At 40.4% G+C, this 20,112-nt stretch overlaps 1 protein-coding gene and 1 non-coding gene across 7 annotated transcripts in view; both read left to right on the top strand.

Moving 5' to 3' along the window:
• The window catches only part of Lrrc28 (leucine rich repeat containing 28), a 131,927-nt gene that overhangs the window by 64,132 nt on the left and 47,683 nt on the right, over positions 1-20,112 (top strand). The window contains exon 1 of one of the 6 annotated variants that reach the window (XM_006541133.2): positions 1,452-1,515. The exons of the other annotated variants lie outside the window; for them this stretch is intronic. Coding sequence (XP_006541196.2) covers positions 1,467-1,515 — 49 coding nt within the window. The 5' untranslated portion in view covers positions 1,452-1,466. Of the gene's footprint in view, positions 1-1,451; positions 1,516-20,112 lie in introns of those variants that run through there. 6 annotated transcript variants of the gene reach the window in all.
• Positions 10,502-10,638, top strand: Gm23233. Its single transcript, XR_003947150.1, has one exon. It is a non-coding gene; the product is annotated as a small nucleolar RNA SNORA70 (small nucleolar RNA).

Here is a 20,112-nt window from a genome sequence, read left to right as displayed (position 1 = left end):
AATTTTTAAGAGTCACTTATGTATACTATCTATCATCTGCAAATAAAGACACTGTAATTTCATACTTTTCAGTATGTGTTGCCTTCATCTCCTTTAGTTTTCTCATTGCTCTAGCTAAGACTTCAAGTGCTATATTGAATAGATATGGAGAGAGTGGGCAACCTTGTCTCGTTCCTCATTTTAATGGAATTTCTTTGAGTTTCTCTCCTTTTAAGTTGATGTTGGCTATGAGCTTGCTGTAAATTGCCTTTGTTATATTGAGGTATTTCCCTTTGTTGTCGTAGTTAGGGTTTCATTGCTGTGAAGAAACACCATGACCAAGGCAATACTTACAAAGGAAAACATTTCACTGGAGCTGGCTTATAGTTTCAGAGATATTTGGTCCATTATCTTCATGGTGGGAAGCATAGTAGCGTCCAGGCAGACATGGGGCTGGAGAAGGAACTGAGAGTTTCGCTGGCCATGCTAAGAACATAGAACATCTCAAAGTCCAAATCCACAGTGAAGCACTTTCTCCAACAAGGCCACACCCCCTAGTAGTGCCATTGGCCAAGTATTCAAACACATGAATCTATGGGGGTCATACCTATCCAAACCATCACACCCTTGTATTTCTACTCTCCAGGACTTTTATTATGAAGGGGTGTTGAATTTTTGTCAAAGATCTTTTATGCATCTAATGAGATAATCATGTGGCCTTTGGCTTTCAGATTGTTTGCATGGTGGGTTACAGTTACCGACTTTTGTATGTTGAACCATCCCTGTATCTGTGGAATGAAGCCTATTTGGTCATAGTAGATGACTTTTTGGTGTGTTCTTGGATTCAGTTTGCCAGTTTTTTCTTGAGACTTTTGGCATCTATGCTAACAAAGGGAACCAGTCTTTAATTCTCTTTCCTTGTTGGGTCTTTATGTGGCTTAGGTATCAGGGTAACTATAGCCTCATATAATGAATCAGGCAATACTAATTTTGTTTCTATTTTGTGGGATAATGGAGGAGTATTGACATTAACTCTAGTTTGTGAGTCTGGTAGAATTCTGTACTAAAATCATCTAGGCCTGAACTCTCTTTGGTTGGGTGACTTTTAATTACAGTTTTTAATTTTATGAGGAGTTATAGGTCTTCTTCATCTTATCTTGGTTTGAGATTTTCTGATTTGGCGGAGTACAGGTTTTTAAGTATGTCTTTATGAGTCTCCCTTTTGCCTCGATTTTGTGTTTTTGGATCTTCTCTCTCTGCCTTTAGGTAATTTGGCTAAGGCTTTGTTGGTTCTCAAAGAACCAACTCTTTGTTTCATTGATTCTTTGTATTTTGTTTGTTTCCATTTAATTGATATCAGATCTGAGTTTAAGTATTTCTTACTATCTGCTTCTTTTGGGTGTTATTTCTTCTTTTTGATCTAGAGGTGGGCTATTAAATTACTAATATGAGATCTCTCCAATTTTTCCATGTAGGCACTTAGCGCTATGAACTTGCCTCTTAAAGAACCATCTTCACCATGTCCTATAAGTTTGGGTATGTTGTGTTTTCATTCTCATTTAACTCTAGAAAGTTTGCATAATCCTGCTTGACTTCATTCTTGATCCATTTTTTCACTCAGTGAGTTGCTCAGTTTTTCATGAGTTTGTAAGCTTTCTGTTATTTCTTTTGTTGTTCATATCAAGCTTTAATCCATCTGTAGCGGTCAGTTAGGATGCAGGGTGTTAATTCAGTTTTCTTGTATCTGATGAGACTTCCTCTGTGTCCAAGTTTGTGGTCAATTTTGGAGAAAGTCCTATGAGCTTCTGAGAATAAGTCATATTCTTTTGTATTTGGGTAAAAGGTTTTATAAGTTACCTGTTGGCCAGTTAGCTCCAGCCTTTCTGTTTAGTTTTGTCTGGACAGTCTGTCTGTTGGTGAGACTGCACTGTTAGTCACAGTCACTATCACTGTGGGAGGTTAATGTGTATGTGATTGAAGCTATTAGTATGGTTGTTTTGTTTTGTTTTGTTTTGTTTTGTTTTGTTTTTGAACTTGGGTGCCCTTGTGTTCAAACAAACATTTCTAAGTTGTTGTGTACGTTGGGTTGCTTTCCATGGGTTTGGTGGTGAGGTCGTTTGTCTTGTTTTTAATTAGTTGTGCAATGTTTTATGCTTGCTTTTGGTGCAGAAAGCACATTGCGTTCCTCGTGTTCTGGGCTGCTAGACTTGTAAAGTATCCCCAAGCTGTTTGCTTAAGTAGTTATTTTAAACAGCTAAGGAGTCTGCGGAGCTGTACAAACCAGTTTTTGTCCAGAATTTTGTGGCACTAGTTCCCATGCTTAGTTCTCGTGTGCCACTGGCAGGAACTTGCCAGTGTTCATGTTCCATCAGATATGGAAGCAGCTTCTTTTCACCGAGGGTTTCTTTGGGGTTTTCTAGTGTCTGTTTCTCTTGAGAAGAAGCTGAAGCAAGCTTTCTGCTTGTCATTCATTAACCAGTTATTCTCAGTGAAAACATAGCTTTATTAATCTTTCTTTTATATATCTGGAATTTTCCAAAATGTGGTTCCTTCAGGACAACTAAATTTTCCATTCTTGTAGATTCATTTCTAAACATATAATCAAAGTGAAATGTAAAGCTCTAATTATAACTTCCCTAGAAAACAATACAATATGCGTACAGCTCCACATTTTGAGTTTTCCTTACTTAGGACTTTAACATCAGTTTTGTTTTCATTAATGCAAAGGAATAAGATAATAAAAGCTAAGATGAGTTTGTTTATATAGATTTTCAACTTTAGAGAATGAAAACAATAGATTTTGTAATAGGGTATTGATTCAAACTAGTGCACATGCAATTATTGTACCAATTGCTAGGAGAGCAGATTGTAATTTCAGTGCTGAGTAGTTATTTGCAGTATAGCGGAGAGGACCAGAGTATTAGGCAGACAACGGCGCTGACAGCGGAAATGTGCGTTTGCTGTACAGTTTATTACACTGTGAGCTGCTGTTCTGTATCTCTGATGCTGAGCATCCACTTTTGAACCACTGAGCCTAGTGGGTTTTCTTACTTTTGAACTGTAGGCTTTATGAATTTCCAGTTTCCTAAGCAAGTCTAAACGTTTATGATGGGAACAGATTACAGGAGCATATGCCCATACTGCTACTGGCATTCTGTGGGCCTTTTGAAAATTAATTTTTAATTTTGAGATAATTGCAGATTCACATGCAGATATAAGTCCATATGCTTTAAACCAATCATATCATTTAAACTTTCCCAACAGTTAACACAGAATAGCTGTTGTTACCTGGTAATTAATGAAAGCGAACATGTAGAAAGGTTTGAATCTATCTAAAGCCTGTGGTAGAAGTTTGTTAAGTACCAACTATGATCCTGTTCATGAATAAGAAAATATCTTATGCCCTGTTCATATCAAACCCTGACCACACAGTAAGCATGCCAGGAACACCATCTTCTTCTTCTGCCAATCTCTTTCTCACTGGTGAGACCCCTCGTTTTAAAATGTTAATTTGCAACAAAAAAGTATCACAAGTAAAAACTTGGATTAAAAAAAATTAGCACTTTTCTACAGAACTACTTATAGAACTAACCCATGTTTTCCATAAACCATAACACATTTTAATTCTACTTTTATACGGTTTCATCCAGTAAGCTTTTTTTTTTTTAATGTAGCCCCCTTGATATGTTTCTAAACTTAAGGGTATATAAAAATAATCTCATATGTGGTATGGTTGCACACACCTATAACCCCAGCACTTGAGCACTTTAAGTAGTTTAGTAGGTTAAGGCCTGAGTAGGTCAGCGTGGGCCAGCCTGGGCTACATACATGTCTAAAGCAAACCGGGACAAATAATATTTGTTACACTTATAGCTACTCAGAAGGACATCTGCCACGTGTATTGTTTTGCTTATTTAAAATATGGATACAGAGGAAGTGTCACAATTGTCTTGACATTGGTTGTATGTGGTTTTGTCCAGTCTTTTCAAACCAGAGTGACGTTTTCTTTAGTTTCGTTGGGTGACTGTGGCTTGCATTATGAAGAGTTTCTGTGGTGCAAACCCTTGTCTAGAAATAATAAAAGTCGTATTTTTATGGAAGGATTTAAGGGGGGGGGGTTATGAGCATGGCTTATTCTATATGTTGAGTAAACTTTTTAATTACTACTACTGTTGGTTTGGAAATATGAGCCAGAGAGACTGAATGGTACTTGCCTAGAGGGAGGTGGTATTTGTGTGATGCTCACAGTCTAAGGTTATAACCAGGGCCTCACAGATAGCACATGCACAATTATCATAGTGACAATGTCAACACAAACTCAGGGGTAGTGTCCCATTCTCATTTGCTTTTAGTAGAGTACAGATAGACTGTCTTTCTTGTATGAAAATCAGATTAGAGGGGCTGGAGAAAGCTCAGTAGTTAAGAGCACCTTTTAGTCTTTGAGAGTCCCAAGTTCAAGTATGAGCCCATGTGTGGGTTCACAGTCATCTGTAACTCCAGCTCTAGGGGATCTGGTGCCCTCTTTTGGTCTCTGAGGGCACCAAGCATGCACAGACACGCAGGCAAAATACTCACCCCTAAAATAAAATGGATTTATCTTTTAAAAAGAATTTTAGAAGGAAAGAAGAGGAATATAAAAGTATGATTTAAATGTTAAGCTCTGAAGGAGCGGATGGAGGAGGTGTCTCTTACAATGTTGACTGTCAGCATTTTCTAAAACCTCCTAGGAGCCTGCTCGCTGTTTGACTTGGTAACTGCCCTGTAAGTGCAAGTTAGACTCGTAGGATGTGAATTTCTCCCAAACCCTTCAGAACCTGAGCGCATTGACCTCGCTGGTGTTGGTGAGGCTGTTCTCAGGAAAGCATGCCTCACGTACCGCTCCGTGAACTCCACGGTGCCTGTCCTCACCAACCTTGGATAAAATTAATACAGCAATTCCAGATTAGCATGTTTGAGTTCTTTTTCCTAGGTTGCTTTTTTGAATTCTGTTTTGATTGAATTTTTGTTGTTGTTGATTTGTTTCATTTTTTGAGACAGGGTTTCTCTGTGTAGCCCTGGTTGTCCTGGAACTCACTCTGTAGACCAGGCTGGACTCAAATTCAGAGATTGTCTGCCTCTGTGTCCCAAGTGCTGGGATTAAAGATATGCATGGCCGCCTAGTTTGATTTAATTCTCATGTTCTACTGGACTGTTAGTTCATAGGATAGGATGAGTCAAGCCTAGGGTAAATGTGGGAAATGAGTGCCTGTGTGCGACTCCCGCCATCCTTTCTATACACACAGTTCCTTGGTCACTTTAGTCCATGGTCCTTACCTCCTGGGATTTAGTTCTTAAAAGCTCTCTTAGTACAGTTCAGAGGAAATATCTACAGACCACAGTAAAGCATTGAACTCTGATACATAGGGACTAGGGTTGTTTGTTTGTTTGTTTGTTTGTTTGTTTTGCCAAATATAGTCCCATGAAGGGATTTTTTTTAATGGCTAGGAAAATTAAATAGAAATCTAAATAAATACATTTTTATGCATTATCATTAGAAGCACATTACAAATTTCTGTAATACATTTGATACAAACTATACAAACTTAAAATTTTTCTATTTTATAATAACAGAACTTGTAAGACCCTCAGAAGTATGGGTTTGAATCAACTAAATAAATACATACATTTAGTAAATTGTTTAGTCTTTGTTAGATTGAGTTTCAATGAGCTGAGCTATTAAATATTCCAGTGTTTAGAATTTTAATAAATTTCTGAGTTATCAGTCTTAGGTAAATGAAACCAAGTTTTTAAAAAACAAAACAAAGCAAAACAGTGTAACAGGTGTTTACCTTTTTTTCCCCCCCTCTTTCTTTTTTTTTTTTTTTTTTTTGAATCTCAAAATGTGTGAGGTACTGTTATAATAACATAATTAGGGCTGGTGAGATGGCTCAGCGGGTAAGAGCACTGACTGCTCTTCCGAAGGTCATGAGTTCAAATCCCAGAAACCACATGGTGGCTCACAACCACCCATAATGAGATCTGACGCCCTCTTCTGGTGTGTCTGAGGACAGCTACAGTGTACTTATGTATAATAAATAAATAAATAAATCTTTAAAAAAATAACATAACTAATTGGGGATGGAGAGATGGCTCAGTGGTTAAGAGCACTGGCTGATCTTCTAGAGGTCCTAAGTTCAATTCCCAGCAAACCACATGGTGGCTCACAATCATCTAGAATGGTCTGAAGATAGTGACAGTATACTCATATAAATATAAAATAAATAAAATGTAATTAATTTTTATTATAAATGTCCAAAATGAGCTTAGAAGTAAAAGTTGATGCAGCATAGAAAAGTTTAAATGTTTACATCTCTCCATAGTATTTCATCATACCTTTGGTGTCATCGCTGAATATTTCTTTCTTTCTGCAGTGTTAATTCTAAACAGTAGTCAGAAAAGTAGAGCCCTGTCACTTTGAATTAAGATCCATATGCAAATGCAGAAGCTGTAGTTTTCCTACAGATACTGCTAACATGAGTTTCCTGTTGAGTCTTTATAAAGAGAGAGAGAGTGTGTGCGTGTGCATGTGTGTGTGTGTGTAAAATAGTGGAAGTCCACACATGTGAAGGTGGGGGAACAGCATCTTGTTGTATTACTTCCCACTTGACTGCCTTGAGTCAGGGTCATCACTTAACCTGGAATGAGTCAGGTGACCTGTAAACCACAGTAATCATCCAGTCTCTGCCCTGCGTAGCATGGGGCTAGAGGGGACACATACCCAGCCACACTTAGTTTTTATATGGATGTTGGGGATTTGATTCGGGATGTCATGCTTGAACAGCAAACACTCTTCCCCACAGTAGCCCCTGGAGGATTTTTAATCCTGTATATTTAAGTGGTTTATAGTCAGGAGGGACCATCAACTCCTCTATTTTCCAAGGAGTTACTTATGGAAACTTCAAAGAAATAAAACAAAATGACCCAAATTGGTAATATTGTATATACACTAAATACATTCTCCTTAAAACATCTCCCTGGTTTATGAAGGTGAGATAAAAGTAGTAGCATTGTAATACTCTTTTCAGAAGACAGAACATGGGTTGCTTTTAGTTCGCGTCTGTAAGGAGTGAAATAAAGAAGTTTTCTTGCCTGTGATGCTGCGCTATATCTTGAGACAGATTATAATGGTTTTGTGCCAACAGCGAGCACTTAGTGTCTCCTGCAAGTCAAAGCCTGGAAATTCCTTTGTGCTACCCCCATACAGAGGAAAAAGTCAGACCTAGAAGAAATCTGCAATAGACAACCACTAAAATAAAATACAAACGAGAACCCATGAATGTGGTCTCTGTGAGTCTTGAAGAATGAAGGAGATAAAGAGCTTTTCCAAGGAAACGTCCATGTACTGATACAAAGTAATAATAACCAAGCTAAGTTTTAGAATAACTGCTTTTAAAGTTCAAAGAGAACATATCTGAAGAAGAGAGCTGAGCCATCTCTCGGTTGCAGTTACTTACGGCTGCCATTGAAAGCACTTTCTAGTTTTGCAGGTTTTATTGTTTTGGTTTGGTTTTTCCTGCAACATTCTCAGTGGCATTTTGCCAGGTACTTTAAAAACCAAATTATTTGGTTAGATACTCAGTGTCTGGGAAGTAACTTATTTTTAGGAGTCCTGAGTAGGGATCTAGTGAGTAATCATATACAAAATACCAGGAAAATATCAGAATGGGTGGTTTTCTTATTTATTTATTTATACCCCTAAATGGTGACGACCTCCTCCCCTTCACCTCTGAGAGGGCAGTCCTCCATCTCCCTGGGCATCAAGTCTCTGCAGGATTAGCCCCATTCTCTCCCACTGAGGCTAGACACAGCATCCTTCTGCTACCAATGTGCGGGGGTGGGAGTGGGGCCTCTGACCGGCCTGTGTGTGCTGTTTGGTTGGTGAGACTCAGTCTCTGGGAACTCCCAGGGGTCCAGGTTACTTGACACTGTTGGTCTTCCTGTGGGGTTGCCACCTCCTTGAGGGCCTTCAATCCTTCCCCTTACTCATCCATAGGCGTCCCTGACCACTGTCCAGTGTTTGTCTTTGGGTCTCTGCATCTGTCTCAGTCAGCCGCGGGGTAGAGCCTCTCAGAGGGCTGCTGTGCTAGGCTCCTGTCTCTGTCGGCTGTCCCATGTGCACAGGGGGTTTTCTTAATTAAAGTAGTATCTTTTAACCTAAACATTTTTAACTGGGATTTATTGATAAGCTTGACACTTAGACACAATTGAGTCAAATGGTTTCTTATGCTTCTCAGATTTCATATATGTAGCTATGTTTGATTTTAAGACAGCCCTGTAAATAATTATCTTTCATAAATATGGTACTTTGGGTTTTTTTCAATTTTTTATTAGATATTTTCTTTATTTACATTTCAAATGCTATCCCAAAAGTCCCCTATACCCTCCCCTCACTCTGCTCCCCTACCCACCCACTCCCACTTCTTGGCTCTGGCGTTCCCCTGTACTGGGGCATATAAAGTTTGCTAGACCAAGGGGCCTCTCTTCCCAATGATGGCCGACTAGACCATCTTCTGCTACATATGCAGCTAGAGATACAAGCTCTGGGGGTACTGGTTAGTTCATATTGTTGTTCCATCTATACTGTTGCAGACCCCTTCAGCTCCTTGGGTGCTTTCTCTGGCTTCTCCATTGGGGGCCTGTGTGCCATCCTATAGATGACTGTGAGCATCCACTTCTGTATTTGCCAGGTACTGACGTAGCCTCACAAGAGACATCTATATCAGGGTCCTTTCAGCAAAATCTTTCTGGCGTATACAATAGTGTCTGCGTTTGATGGCTGATTATGGGATGGACCCCTGGGTGGGGCAGTCTCTGGATGGTCCATCCTTTCATCTTAGCTCCAAGGTACTTTGTTAATAGGTCTTCTTAATTGCTAATTTTTTAAAATGTGAGTATCTGTGTGTATCTGTGTGCGTGTGTGTGTGTGTACCTGTGTACTGCATGTATGCAGGGATACTTTTTTTTTTTTTTTGGCCAGGAAAGGGTATTGGATCCTCTGTAAGTGGAATTTTATGTATTGGGAACTGAACCTAGATCAACAGCAGCAAGTGCTCTCAACTGAGCCATTTCTCCAGTCCCACTGATTTGATTTTTACTTTAAAGTTATACATCACTGTATTTATACAATACATAAATGATTGTTTTTTTTTTTCATTGTGCTTTCTGGTATTAATTCTCAGTGATGACAAACCTGTGCATGCTAAAGCTGTGATGTACAACAAGCTCCTTGTGGTTGTATAAAGTGGTAGCCTGTCCTGGCAGGCCCTCCATTTGCATGACTAGGGGTATTCAGTGTTCAGTATGCCTAGTTTATGTCTAGGACAGGTTCTAGTGACTTATTAATTCAGCCTCTGACTGTGGGCCATATTGTCCTGGGTTTTGTGGTTGTTGTTGTTGTTGTTGTTGTTGTTTTTGTTTAATGTATGTCTAGTTTTCATTTGTTTAGGGAATTTTGTTCTTTCTGGGTTTCTTGTTGTTTTGCTTTGACACTAAGGGCTGTGATATTAGTTAGCAGTGTGGCTGGTACATTTGGGAACTCTCGGTGAGTTTGTGTTCCTCCCCAGCATGCTGACCCTGGTTCTGTCCTGCCGCTCAGTTATGCCTGGTTGTCTTACTTGGTAAGGATAGGTGCTGTATGACATGTGTGTTCTTGTGCATACGCTGAGTCTTTTTCTGCAGGTAACTTCGTTTATGAAACTGAGTCTTGGTATCCAGTAATGTTTTTATATTTTTTTAAATCTTGTTTAACCCCTTCAGTAACCTGATAATCTGAGTACCTGTCTCATTTTGATAGGAGTCTTCAGCTTTTCACTGTATTTCTACCTTGTGCTTCTGGTCCACAATTAAGTATGTGATTGCTATGCAACTGCGTGTGAAAATCCTGGGATATTTCCAACTTTAAGTCAGCAGGGTTTAACTGCTCCCTCAGTCCCTCCTCAGAGCTGCCTTCTGGCTTCGTCAGGGTGAGTGGAAGGAGGTCTTATCCTGGGGCGTGGCTCTTGTGTTGGGGCTTTCTCTAGTGCTCAGGTTCGCTCTCAGGGTAATTAACAGGTGCCTGGTCTGGCTGAACCAAAACTGTAGTGGCTTCCACGCCGCCGCTTAAACCACAGCACCTCTGGTCTCCTGTCACACTGTAGCAGAGCTTGCTGTTAGCACCTGGCTTTTCTTACCTGACCCCAAACCTAGAATTTTCCAGAGTCCCCCAAACAGATGTGTGTCTCCTCGCTTCCTCCATACTCTTCCGTGGTTTGCGTGACTCCTCGGGTTCCAGCTGCTCCTAAGCTTCCAGTTCTGATTGATGCGCCCTACAGATGTAGAGACTGCTGTATTTAGTGCTGTTTATATTCACACTGAAAGATGTCTTTGTCTATTATATCTTACTCAAACTCTTTAGTATCTTTCTTTCTCATACTTTTGGGGGATTTTTTTCAATAGAGAACACACCTTTTAAATCTTCACCCATTTGAAAATAATTGGAATCACTTTGCAGCCGATTAAGCTGACCAAGTAGGTCCCTTTCCCCATGGGCTTGGCGTGCACTGATCACAGACTGCAGCTACCTTGGGACTGTATGCAGCTTGGTGCCTATGTAGGCTGCACAGAGGGACCTTGGAGACAATTTTCTGGCAGTTATTCAAGTTTCTGATCTCAATGCTGCCCCAGTCTAGGCTCCAGGCAGATACCTGTGGTACCTTTGGGAAGGAGTTACATCAGCCAGGCCATTGTGTCCATTGGCACCAAGCTGCAGGATAAGAAACATGATTGAGGCTCTATGTGGAGACAAGTTCTCTGGCTGCCAGAAATATCTACATCTGGAAAAAGCGAGGCCTCACTAAGTTTAATGCAGATGAACATGAAGCCGTGTTCACTAGAAGCAGCTCATTCCTGGAGACTGCAGGGTCAAATATATCCCTAGTCTCAGTCCTGTAGACGAATTGGCAGACCCTGTGTTTCTGAAGGCTTCCACAGTGCTCTCTTGTACTCTGTCAAACATGTTCAGTAACAAATCTCACATCCACTCCAAAAAGAATTGCATATTAACTTTAGGCTTGCTTTTTTATTTGACTTTTGCTGTCCAAAAATGGTATTTTTGAGATTTTGTTTAAAGTTTTCAGTAAGATTTTATGAATTTGTTAATATAAAGCTTGAGTTTTTTGGTAATGCGAATTGGAATTTTGTTTGTTTCTAGCAAGTCACTATGATACCGAGATAAGTATTGTTAGGTCTTTCTTATGTCTAAGATATCTTTACAAATGACTACTTTTCTGGGTTCTGTTGTACATCTAAGGTTACCTTGCTGTCGTGTAGAGAAGATGCAGTCTTATCAAACATGCACGTTCATCCCATTGCAGTTTACTCTTAGGTTAGGTGGGTCTCTCAGACAGCAGGGCACACGCACGGGACAGTAGCCTCACGTTTTCTTCCTGGTTTCTATGTGAATGGCCTCAGTTATTTTACCATCTACTGTCGTCTACACCTTACTGTGGATGATTGATTTTATCTGTATTAGCTTTGAGGAACTCTAAGCATTGATTATGTTAGGTGACGATTTTAGTGCATTTCAGCATGCTTAGGAATCCCTTATGTCATTGTCACTGCCTCATTGGTTTGGTTGGTTTGTAGTCCTAGCACAATTGGTTTCTGTATTTTTTTAATTAGTTGGGAGCTTTCCTTCCTTTCCTGTCCTTCTCTGGTGATTTAAAAACAACTTTACAGGGCTAGCAAGGTGGCACATGTTATTCTAGAGGACTCAAGTCCAGTTCTCAGTACCACGTCATTAGCTCACAATTACTTGTAACTCCAGCGGCTGGAATCTGATGCCCCTGGTCTCCATGGGGCACCTGTACTCACAGACACATAGCTACATCTAGACATACACATACGTAATTAGACACACATACCACATAATTAAAATACTGAGACTGAATCTCTAAACTGATAGGTAATATATATGCTCTGCGTAGGATTTGTCCAGACATTAATTAGATAATAGGAATAAACTTAGTGGCTAGATGAGTTTTATTTTTATTTTTATTTAAATTAGTGTACACCGTATCAAGTTACCTTAGTGTGTTTTAGATGATAGATGAGAATGTTTTTCTTTCTCTCTCTCCTTTTTTTAAGCATTCCAGAGGCTCTTGTTTTGTTTGTTGGCTTGTTTTTAAGATTTATTTGTTTATTATACATAAGTACACTGTAGCTGTCTTCAGACATCCCTGAAGAGGGCACCAGGTCTCATTACAGATGGTTGTGATCCACCATGTGGTTGCTGGGATTTGAACTCAGGACCTTTGGAAGAGCAGTCAGTGCTCTTAACCGCTGAGCCATCTCATCTCTCAAGCCCTGAGAATGTTTTTCTTGATTTAAAAAATGTTTAGCTTGCTTACTTGTGTATGTGTGCATGTGTTTAGGCCAGAGGACAGCTTGTAGGATTTCAGTCACTCCTTCCATCGTGTATATCCTAGGAATTAAATGTAGGACACTGGGCTTAGTGACAGGGGCTTTACCCACTGAACAATCTTTTCAGCTCCAGCATTACTTCTGTTTTCTTTTGGCCCTATCTGGTCAGTAAGCATGATTCTACCACATGTAGGAAACCAGGCTATTTTTAGGCAGGTTACTTAATATACAGAGTAATCAGTTCTGATTTTTAAAAATGCAGGTATAATCATATACTACATAAAGTAAGTTCAGCCAGTGATGGACTCATAGACATCAGAAGATAAGGAAGTGATGTTTTCCTAGCACATAGTGACATTGTAGCTGTTGCCGTTGTGTTGCCATTGCCACCAGCATTCAGCACAGTACATGGTGCATAGGTTTGTGGTCCAGATGCCCTAGGCTGCCATACATGTATGTGTGCATACAGACGAAACCATCTAGCCTTGTGCCCTTGCAGTTTATGCTATTCAGATGACAAATTGCCTGTGATTCATTTCTTGGACAATACCCTGGTTGAGTGACATGCAGCTGTACAGTAATTGAGGTCCGAGGACTTTCTCTGTCAGAGAAACAGATTAAGATACACGACTTCTGCCTTTTAAAAAATGACTTTTAGAATGTATCTCAGGCCTGATCCTAGTTGTTACAAGCAAGGTCTAAGAGGCTGCAGAGTTGGTGATTGCATACTGTTAAGCCTTGGAATTTTACTTTTTGTTTTGTTTGGTTTGGTTTGGTTTGGTTTATTTGAGACAGGGTTTCTCTGTGCAGTCCTGGCTATCCTGGAACTCACTCTGTAGACCAGGCTGGCCTCGAACTCAGAAATCCGCCTGCCTCTGCCTCCCAAGTGCTGGGATTAAAGGCGTGCGCCACCACGCCTGGCGGTGGAATTTTACTTTTAGGTGCATTAATACATCAGTTATCCCTGAGCTGGTTTTGTGGTTGTTTTATGTGTATTGTGCTTGTGTATGTGGGGGGTTGTGTGCTTTCGTGTGTGTGCATGTATGTACACACATGCTCACTTTGTGCTTTATACATGTGTATGTTTCAATTTTTTCCAAGAAAAGTACTACTGAGTTTCTGAAAGACACATGGCTCTTAAGAGTCCTTTTCCCTGTTAGACACAAAACACATATAATGTGTTTAAAGTTGTTTCTGTAATAAGATGTCAACCATAAAATCACAAATTTGATTATATGCAGAGTGAGTGTCCATTGAGAATATTTTATAGTATGATAAGCAGAAATTAGAAATGCTTCTTTTCCTGCCTTGTGTTGCTGAATTGAATTATCTGGTACATTGTATATAGTTATGTAATTGATCTCCAGAGGTAAGGGTTATTCTCTTTTTTAAACAGATATTTGTTTGCTTACAGCAAATTAAAGGTACTAATAACTAAGTAAATAGCCCAAAGTTTAATTGCTGATAATACATAGCAGTTAACAAGCAGTTTTAGCCTATTCATATCTAGATAGCCAAGAAATACCTTCTAAAACTGTACTATAAGATGTGAATGACTGAGAGAGAAATGTGTTGTGCAGAGAAGGAACCTGGCATTGAAATGTTGGCTTTTATTTCTCTGCATGTTCTTCTTAGCCTGGGATGCAGACGGAGCTTAAGTTTGAGCTGTTTTTAGTGGCACCGGAAAGAGCCAGCCTTGAAAATAGCAAGCCTTGTTATTGACTCTGTGTGGCCACTGGGATGGCCTGGAGTGGGTGGCTTCCTTCCCATTCCATTTAAATTCTAGGTTAGGTCAGTGCTCACCCATGAATGACTATTTAAAGGGGACTTGCTGTTTTTCTTTGAAATTGGCACCAGATGTTATTTCTATGCTTGGTCTCAATAATGACTGTGGCAGCAGCAAAGTTGTCTTCAAGATCCTCGTGGCTGAAAAGTTTTAAGGAATTGCATATTTAGCATAAAGGAAAACAGTGGCCAACAGTTGCGACGTTAGGATTGCTAGGAGGCATTAAGGAAATGGGTTTACAGAGTGGTGGCTACCTTCAGGGAAGGGGTGGAGCAGGGCCAAAGAGGTGTGGTTAGGAGACCCCGCTGAAAAGGGGAGGAGTCTGAAGCATCCCCAGGGGAGCGAGCCTGTTGTAACTGTGAGTACAGTCCTGTGTTGATTTCTAGGTGGCACCACTATAAATAACTTTAAGTTTTTGAAAATATTAAAGTTATTAGTTTAAATCACTTTCATTATAAACCCTTTCAATATCAAGAATGATAAAGCGGGAGCTGCGGGACTGGCTTACCCAGTAAAGGACCTACCACGTAAGCATGAAGCCCTGAGTTCAAATCCCAGCTGTCTCATAAAAAGACAAGGGTGGCAGCATCCATCTGTAGCCCTACTGCTGGGGTCTTGGAGACAGGAGCTCCACCTCTTGAGACTCCCTGGCCAGCCAGTCTGTCTGAGCCTGTGAGCTCCAGGTTCAGTAAGAGCCCTTGCCTCAAAAACTCAAACCAACTGAGGAAGGCACTTGTGAATGTATATACACATACAACACATGATAAGGACAGAGCAAAAAGACTTTAAAAAATAACTTTCTTTTAGAAAATTACCAGTCTTTTTCATTGAAATAAAAGCAGCTAAACTAAATTATTTGAATTTATACTCAGAATAACTATTGTACTGATTTAAAATGTTCAGAAAATCAGTATATGAATTTTAAAATTTTGCTTTAATAAGCATTTGTATTATTTGCATAACAGTTATAATAAAGTTAACTTTATAAAGAAAATTAAGATAATTCTTGGGATTTGTTTGTTTTTTAACATACGGAAAACTCTGTCTTCTAGGATCCAGTCAGGTGTATGAGATTTTTAGTGCCTCTCCTTCCCAGAATCTTTTTATATTCTTTGTATGCAAGCCAGCCTGAGTCCACCCCTCAGGCTCTGTCAATCAGTCCGTGGTCTGTTTTCTAGCTCAGGAGTTTAGACTTTCCCAGGTAATGACAACTGAGAGCACACGCAGTGTGTGTCCTGCCTAAGCTTTGTCGTGTTTTAAGAGCTGACTCTTGTTTCCATTGAGTTTCCGGTTTTGAGCTTTCTCCTTCATTGTTGCAGCTTTAGTTTGCCCTCCGCACTTATCCCATGGTTAGTGTTCATTCCTTTTCCTCCATTGTCTCGTGATGGGAGCTTCGGGAGCACGTCTGGAGCTTTCCTAGTGAGAGCTGCCAAGCTCTAGCCACCCTCTGCCATGCCCCTGTTACCCTCCTGTCACTCTGGGCATTTTGTCTGGATTGTTTTCATTTGCTCAAAAATATTTTCTAATTTTCTTTCCAATTTCTTTTACTTGTTGGTTATTTAGAAATATGTTGCTTAATTCTCAAGTATTTGGGGGATTTCCCAGATTTCTTTCTACTTTAATGCCCATTTGGTCAGAGTCCCTCCTCTGTATGATTTCAGTCCTGTTAAATATGAGACATACTTAATGGTGTAGTGCCTTGTTAGCCCTGGATAGTGCATCATGTGCTCAAACAGAGTGTGTTTTCTGGTGTGGTTGCTAGGGTGTCAAAAGAGCAGTTTGCTTGATGGCAAAGCTTGAGTCGACTGTATCCCTGCCATTCTCATGAGCTGTGGCTCTGTGGGTTGGTGACAGTGGTGTGTCACATGCTCCCTTGTCATCGTTGAAATGATACTTTTTCTTCTCACTTGTGACGTTTTTGTCCCTTCATTTTGAGTTTTCATTATGTATCTGTATACTTGTAATTATTGTTTGATTTCTCCTGAATTAATGATCATTTAACGATTATGAAATATTCCTCTATCTCTTAAAGGAACTCATATCCTATAATAGATAGATAATTAGAAAATTAACCTCATTTCTCTGTGGTTGTTGTTTGCTACTGTGCTTTTTCCTCCTTTGACTTAAAGCATAGCTGTGCCTTCGAATCTAAAGTGTGCTTCTTATAGATATCGTGTCTTTTTTATTTTTAAATTTCAAAGCAAAAAGCCATATAAAAGAGTATAAAACTTTGGAGAGATATCCAAAGGGGGATGGGCAGGAGCTACGTGACTATGCGAAGAGAAGCTTTTATAGAGAAGTCAGTACCGGGAGGGGTCGCAGCAGCTTATGGACACAGCACAGAACACAGCACGGGCCGAGCAGGCAGATTGAGATTCAAAGGACAGACGGCTGTGCACAGCCCACTGACCGCTGCCCACTTGCCATGACGTAAAAGCACACCACACTATACTATAGGCAATTCTACACGAGCAGGGTTGGGGGTGCGGGGGTGGCCTTCTACACTACTGTAAGGGCTAGGGCAGAGGAAGTTCTATTCACAAGGAGGAACTAGGGGGGCTTTAACCGGTCTCTGGCCATAAGGGGCGGCCTGGGGCCCTGGGCAGTGGCCTTCTGAGAAGAAATGGCACCTGGTAAGGTGGAGGCCAAGGGCTTGACAACAGGGTCCCAGTGGAAAAGCCCCATCAAAGTGGCTGAGACTTTATGGCCACTTGGTCCCTTTTTCTAGCTACTGGACTAGACCCAGGGTCTAAGAATGACCTTGCTGGGTCTCCCTTCCTGCTAGGACCAATGACCCTTCCACCAAGGGCACCTCTGGAGTACCCAGCACTCACAGAGGCCCCTCTTTCCTCTCTGGTCTTAAACTTGTTTAGAAGCCTTTTTGTTGGACTGAAATGCCCTCTTAAATCCAAGCTGCCCAGGCTGAACGGATGGAGGGGTCTGGCCTGGTATTTGTCGATGGCTAGAATTTGAGAGGCAGTCTAACATCCTTATACATTTGATTGGCTTTTTTAATTTCCTTTTTCATTTTTTTGTTTTTCAAAACAGAGTTTCTCTGTATAGCGTTGGCTGTCCTAGAATTTGCTCTGTAGACCAGGCTAGCCTCAAACTCAGAGGTCTACCTTCCTCTCCCTCCAAAGTACTGAGATTAAAGGCAAATGCCACTACACCTGGCTCAGTTTACACTTAGTACAGTTATTTATATAGTTGTATTTACATCCGTCATTTCGCCATTTATAGTCCATGTAACTCATAAATATTCTTGTTCCTTTGTTGTTGTTGTTTTAGCTTAATTTTTTAGTTTGTGATGGAGCAGGGGAGAGACAGACAGATAGAGACAGACAGCAGTCTTGAGTGTGTGCGTGGTGTGCTTGTGGAGTGAGCTGAGAGTGGACTCACGCTACTAGGCTTGCTCAGCCAGTGCTAATACCCCTAAGGCCTCTCTCCAGCCCTCACCTTAAGTATTTTTAGTGCAAAACTTCAGTTTTGTTGGCTTTTAGGCTTTATGATTTTAGGTGTCTTGCTGCCGTGAACATGAGAAGTCTGTTTCTAACAGTGTTGTACAGGATGTGAATATAGGTGTTTCTTTGTGTTTATAGTCTTTATTGAGCTTTTTGGATCTTTAGATTAAAATTTAGCCACTATTTTCAGTTGTTTCTACCCTCTTTTCCTGATTTTCTTCTTATTGGGATATCAAGTAATTTTGCAATTGCTTTCTGTCCTACAGGTGTCTGTAGTTCTGTTGATTTGTGTCTTTCTGTTGCCTTCTGGTCCTGCCATTAGTGTTTTCAAGCCTTCTGTGGAGCAGTTGTGCCTTTAACTTCCTTGGATCAGGGCATTTACTTTGGACCATTTTAGTCCTTTGGAATGTGAGACCTGCTTAGTGTTACAGCTGTGGTGAAACCTGGAACAATGCAATGTGTCTTTTGCTCTAGTTTTTGAGGTGTCACATGAGGTCAGCTTGATTAGTTTTTTTAATAATTCCTATTATGCTCTTTTCTAGGAAAACAAAAATTTGGGTTTGGATCCTCATGTTTTGAACAATGGTCCAGAGCAGTGGTTCTCAGCCTGTGGTCATGAGCCTTTTGGGGTTCACAGATCAGATGCCCTACATGTTGGCTATTTACAATACCATTCATAACAAGCAAAATTACAGTTATGAAGTAGCGATAAAATGGTCTGGTTGGGGTCACTTCCTCATGAGGAACTGTGTTATTAGTGTGGCAGCATTAGGAAGGTCGAGAAGCACTGCTCTGGAGGGTGCTAGAAGCCTATGCCTGACTCTGACTTTCTCTGGTTTTGTTGTTTAACATATCCAGTCAAGTTTGCCTGCTTATCTTTAAATGTCCCTGGATTCTTCCTTAAGTTCTTCATACTTTCTCTTTTATAGTGGCACACATCCCCTAAGCCCGGGTTCCCTTCCACAGCGGTGCTCTCTGCAGATTTACTTGGCGTCCTGTCCACACTCCAAGCTCAGGCTCCTGGTCTTTACTGTCGCCCGTGCCTTCAGCAGGCCCTCGGCCCGGCCTTCCTGTTCCTCCCGTTGTAGATGGGTGCCTGGCCTTCGTTCCTGGGCATGGGCACACTGGGTTTAGTGTTTTCCCGTCTGTGCCCTGCCTCATGCTTCCAATTCCGCCCCACCCCCTGCTGGGAATGCAATATCCTCCTTCCTTTGCCCTTTCCAGGCTCCGTTCCCAGGAACTTTTCCAAAAGCCTGAGCTCTTCCTGTGACTTTCCGTCCTCTGAGCTCCTGTCCCACCTTGTTTCCTGGATGTGTTGTGGTTCCAAGGGCACTGCCTGCTGGGACATTCTCTTGTTACCTGGCCCATGTGGATGTCCAGTCACTCCTACAGTCACTGCTAAAGTTAGGGCAAAAGTTTCTGTCCTTTTTTTTTTTCTTTGTCTTTTTCTATTCACTTTTGAAACATGGGTCCACTCCCTCCCTTAGCATCACACCCCACATATGTGTAATTTGATTTTGTGAATAGATATGAAAATGGACTTAATCAGCTATACCACTGCTAAGAGCAAACACAAGAGTGAATTTACCTCCTTCTAGTACAGATCAGTTAAGCTCAGATGGAACAAAACTGCCATTGAGAATCATATGCTACATACAGAATCATGCCTACCTGTTTTCAAATGAATATTTTACTCAGTTTTTTGAGAAATTAGTAAATAATGAGTATCCTAGGATAAGTTTGTCAATATTAGAAAAATTACTTGAAGTCAATATATTTTGACCCCACATTCCTTTCATAAAAACAAAACAAAACAAAAAAAAACAAAACAAAACAAAACAAAAAACTAGCTGTTAAGAATGTTCCCAGGGCCAAAGAGATGTGTCAGAGGGGAAACGCATTTGTTGCTAGGCCTAATGATGGGAGCTGGATAGCCTGGAACCTACATGGTGGCAGAGAGAATTAGCTCTCAGAAGTTGCCCTTTGACCTCTGTGTACAAGTACATGTATACATAGCAATAATAATAATAATAATAATAATAATAATAATAAATGTAATACAATTTTAAGGTTGTTTTTAGTAATAACTCCGTAGCAAAGACAGAAAACTCTTTCTGTAAATGTCCTGACTATAAACATATTTAAGCTTTGTAGGACACATATGATCTCTACTCTATGATCTTTCTTTGGATGTTGTGGTTTTACTATTTTTTTTAAAAACAATTTATCTTTATTTTTATATTAATTAGCATTTTGCCTGAATTATGTCTGTCTGAGTGTATCAGATCTTGGAGTTACAGTCGTGAGCTGCCATGTGGGCACTGGGAATTGAACCCTGATCCTCTGGAAGAGCAGTCAGTACTCTTAACCATGGAGCCATCTCTCCAGCCTCTGTAGTTTACTATTCTTAAAATGGAAGTGCCAGTTTCAGCTTGCCAGCAGGTTTGG

The sequence above is a fragment of the Mus musculus genome, chromosome 7, assembly GCF_000001635.26.
Source record: "Mus musculus strain C57BL/6J chromosome 7, GRCm38.p6 C57BL/6J".
In the NCBI taxonomy this organism is placed as follows: domain Eukaryota; kingdom Metazoa; phylum Chordata; class Mammalia; order Rodentia; family Muridae; genus Mus; species Mus musculus.
Note: the sequence above shows the minus strand (reverse complement) of the source record. Positions and strands in the feature narration are given on the sequence as shown.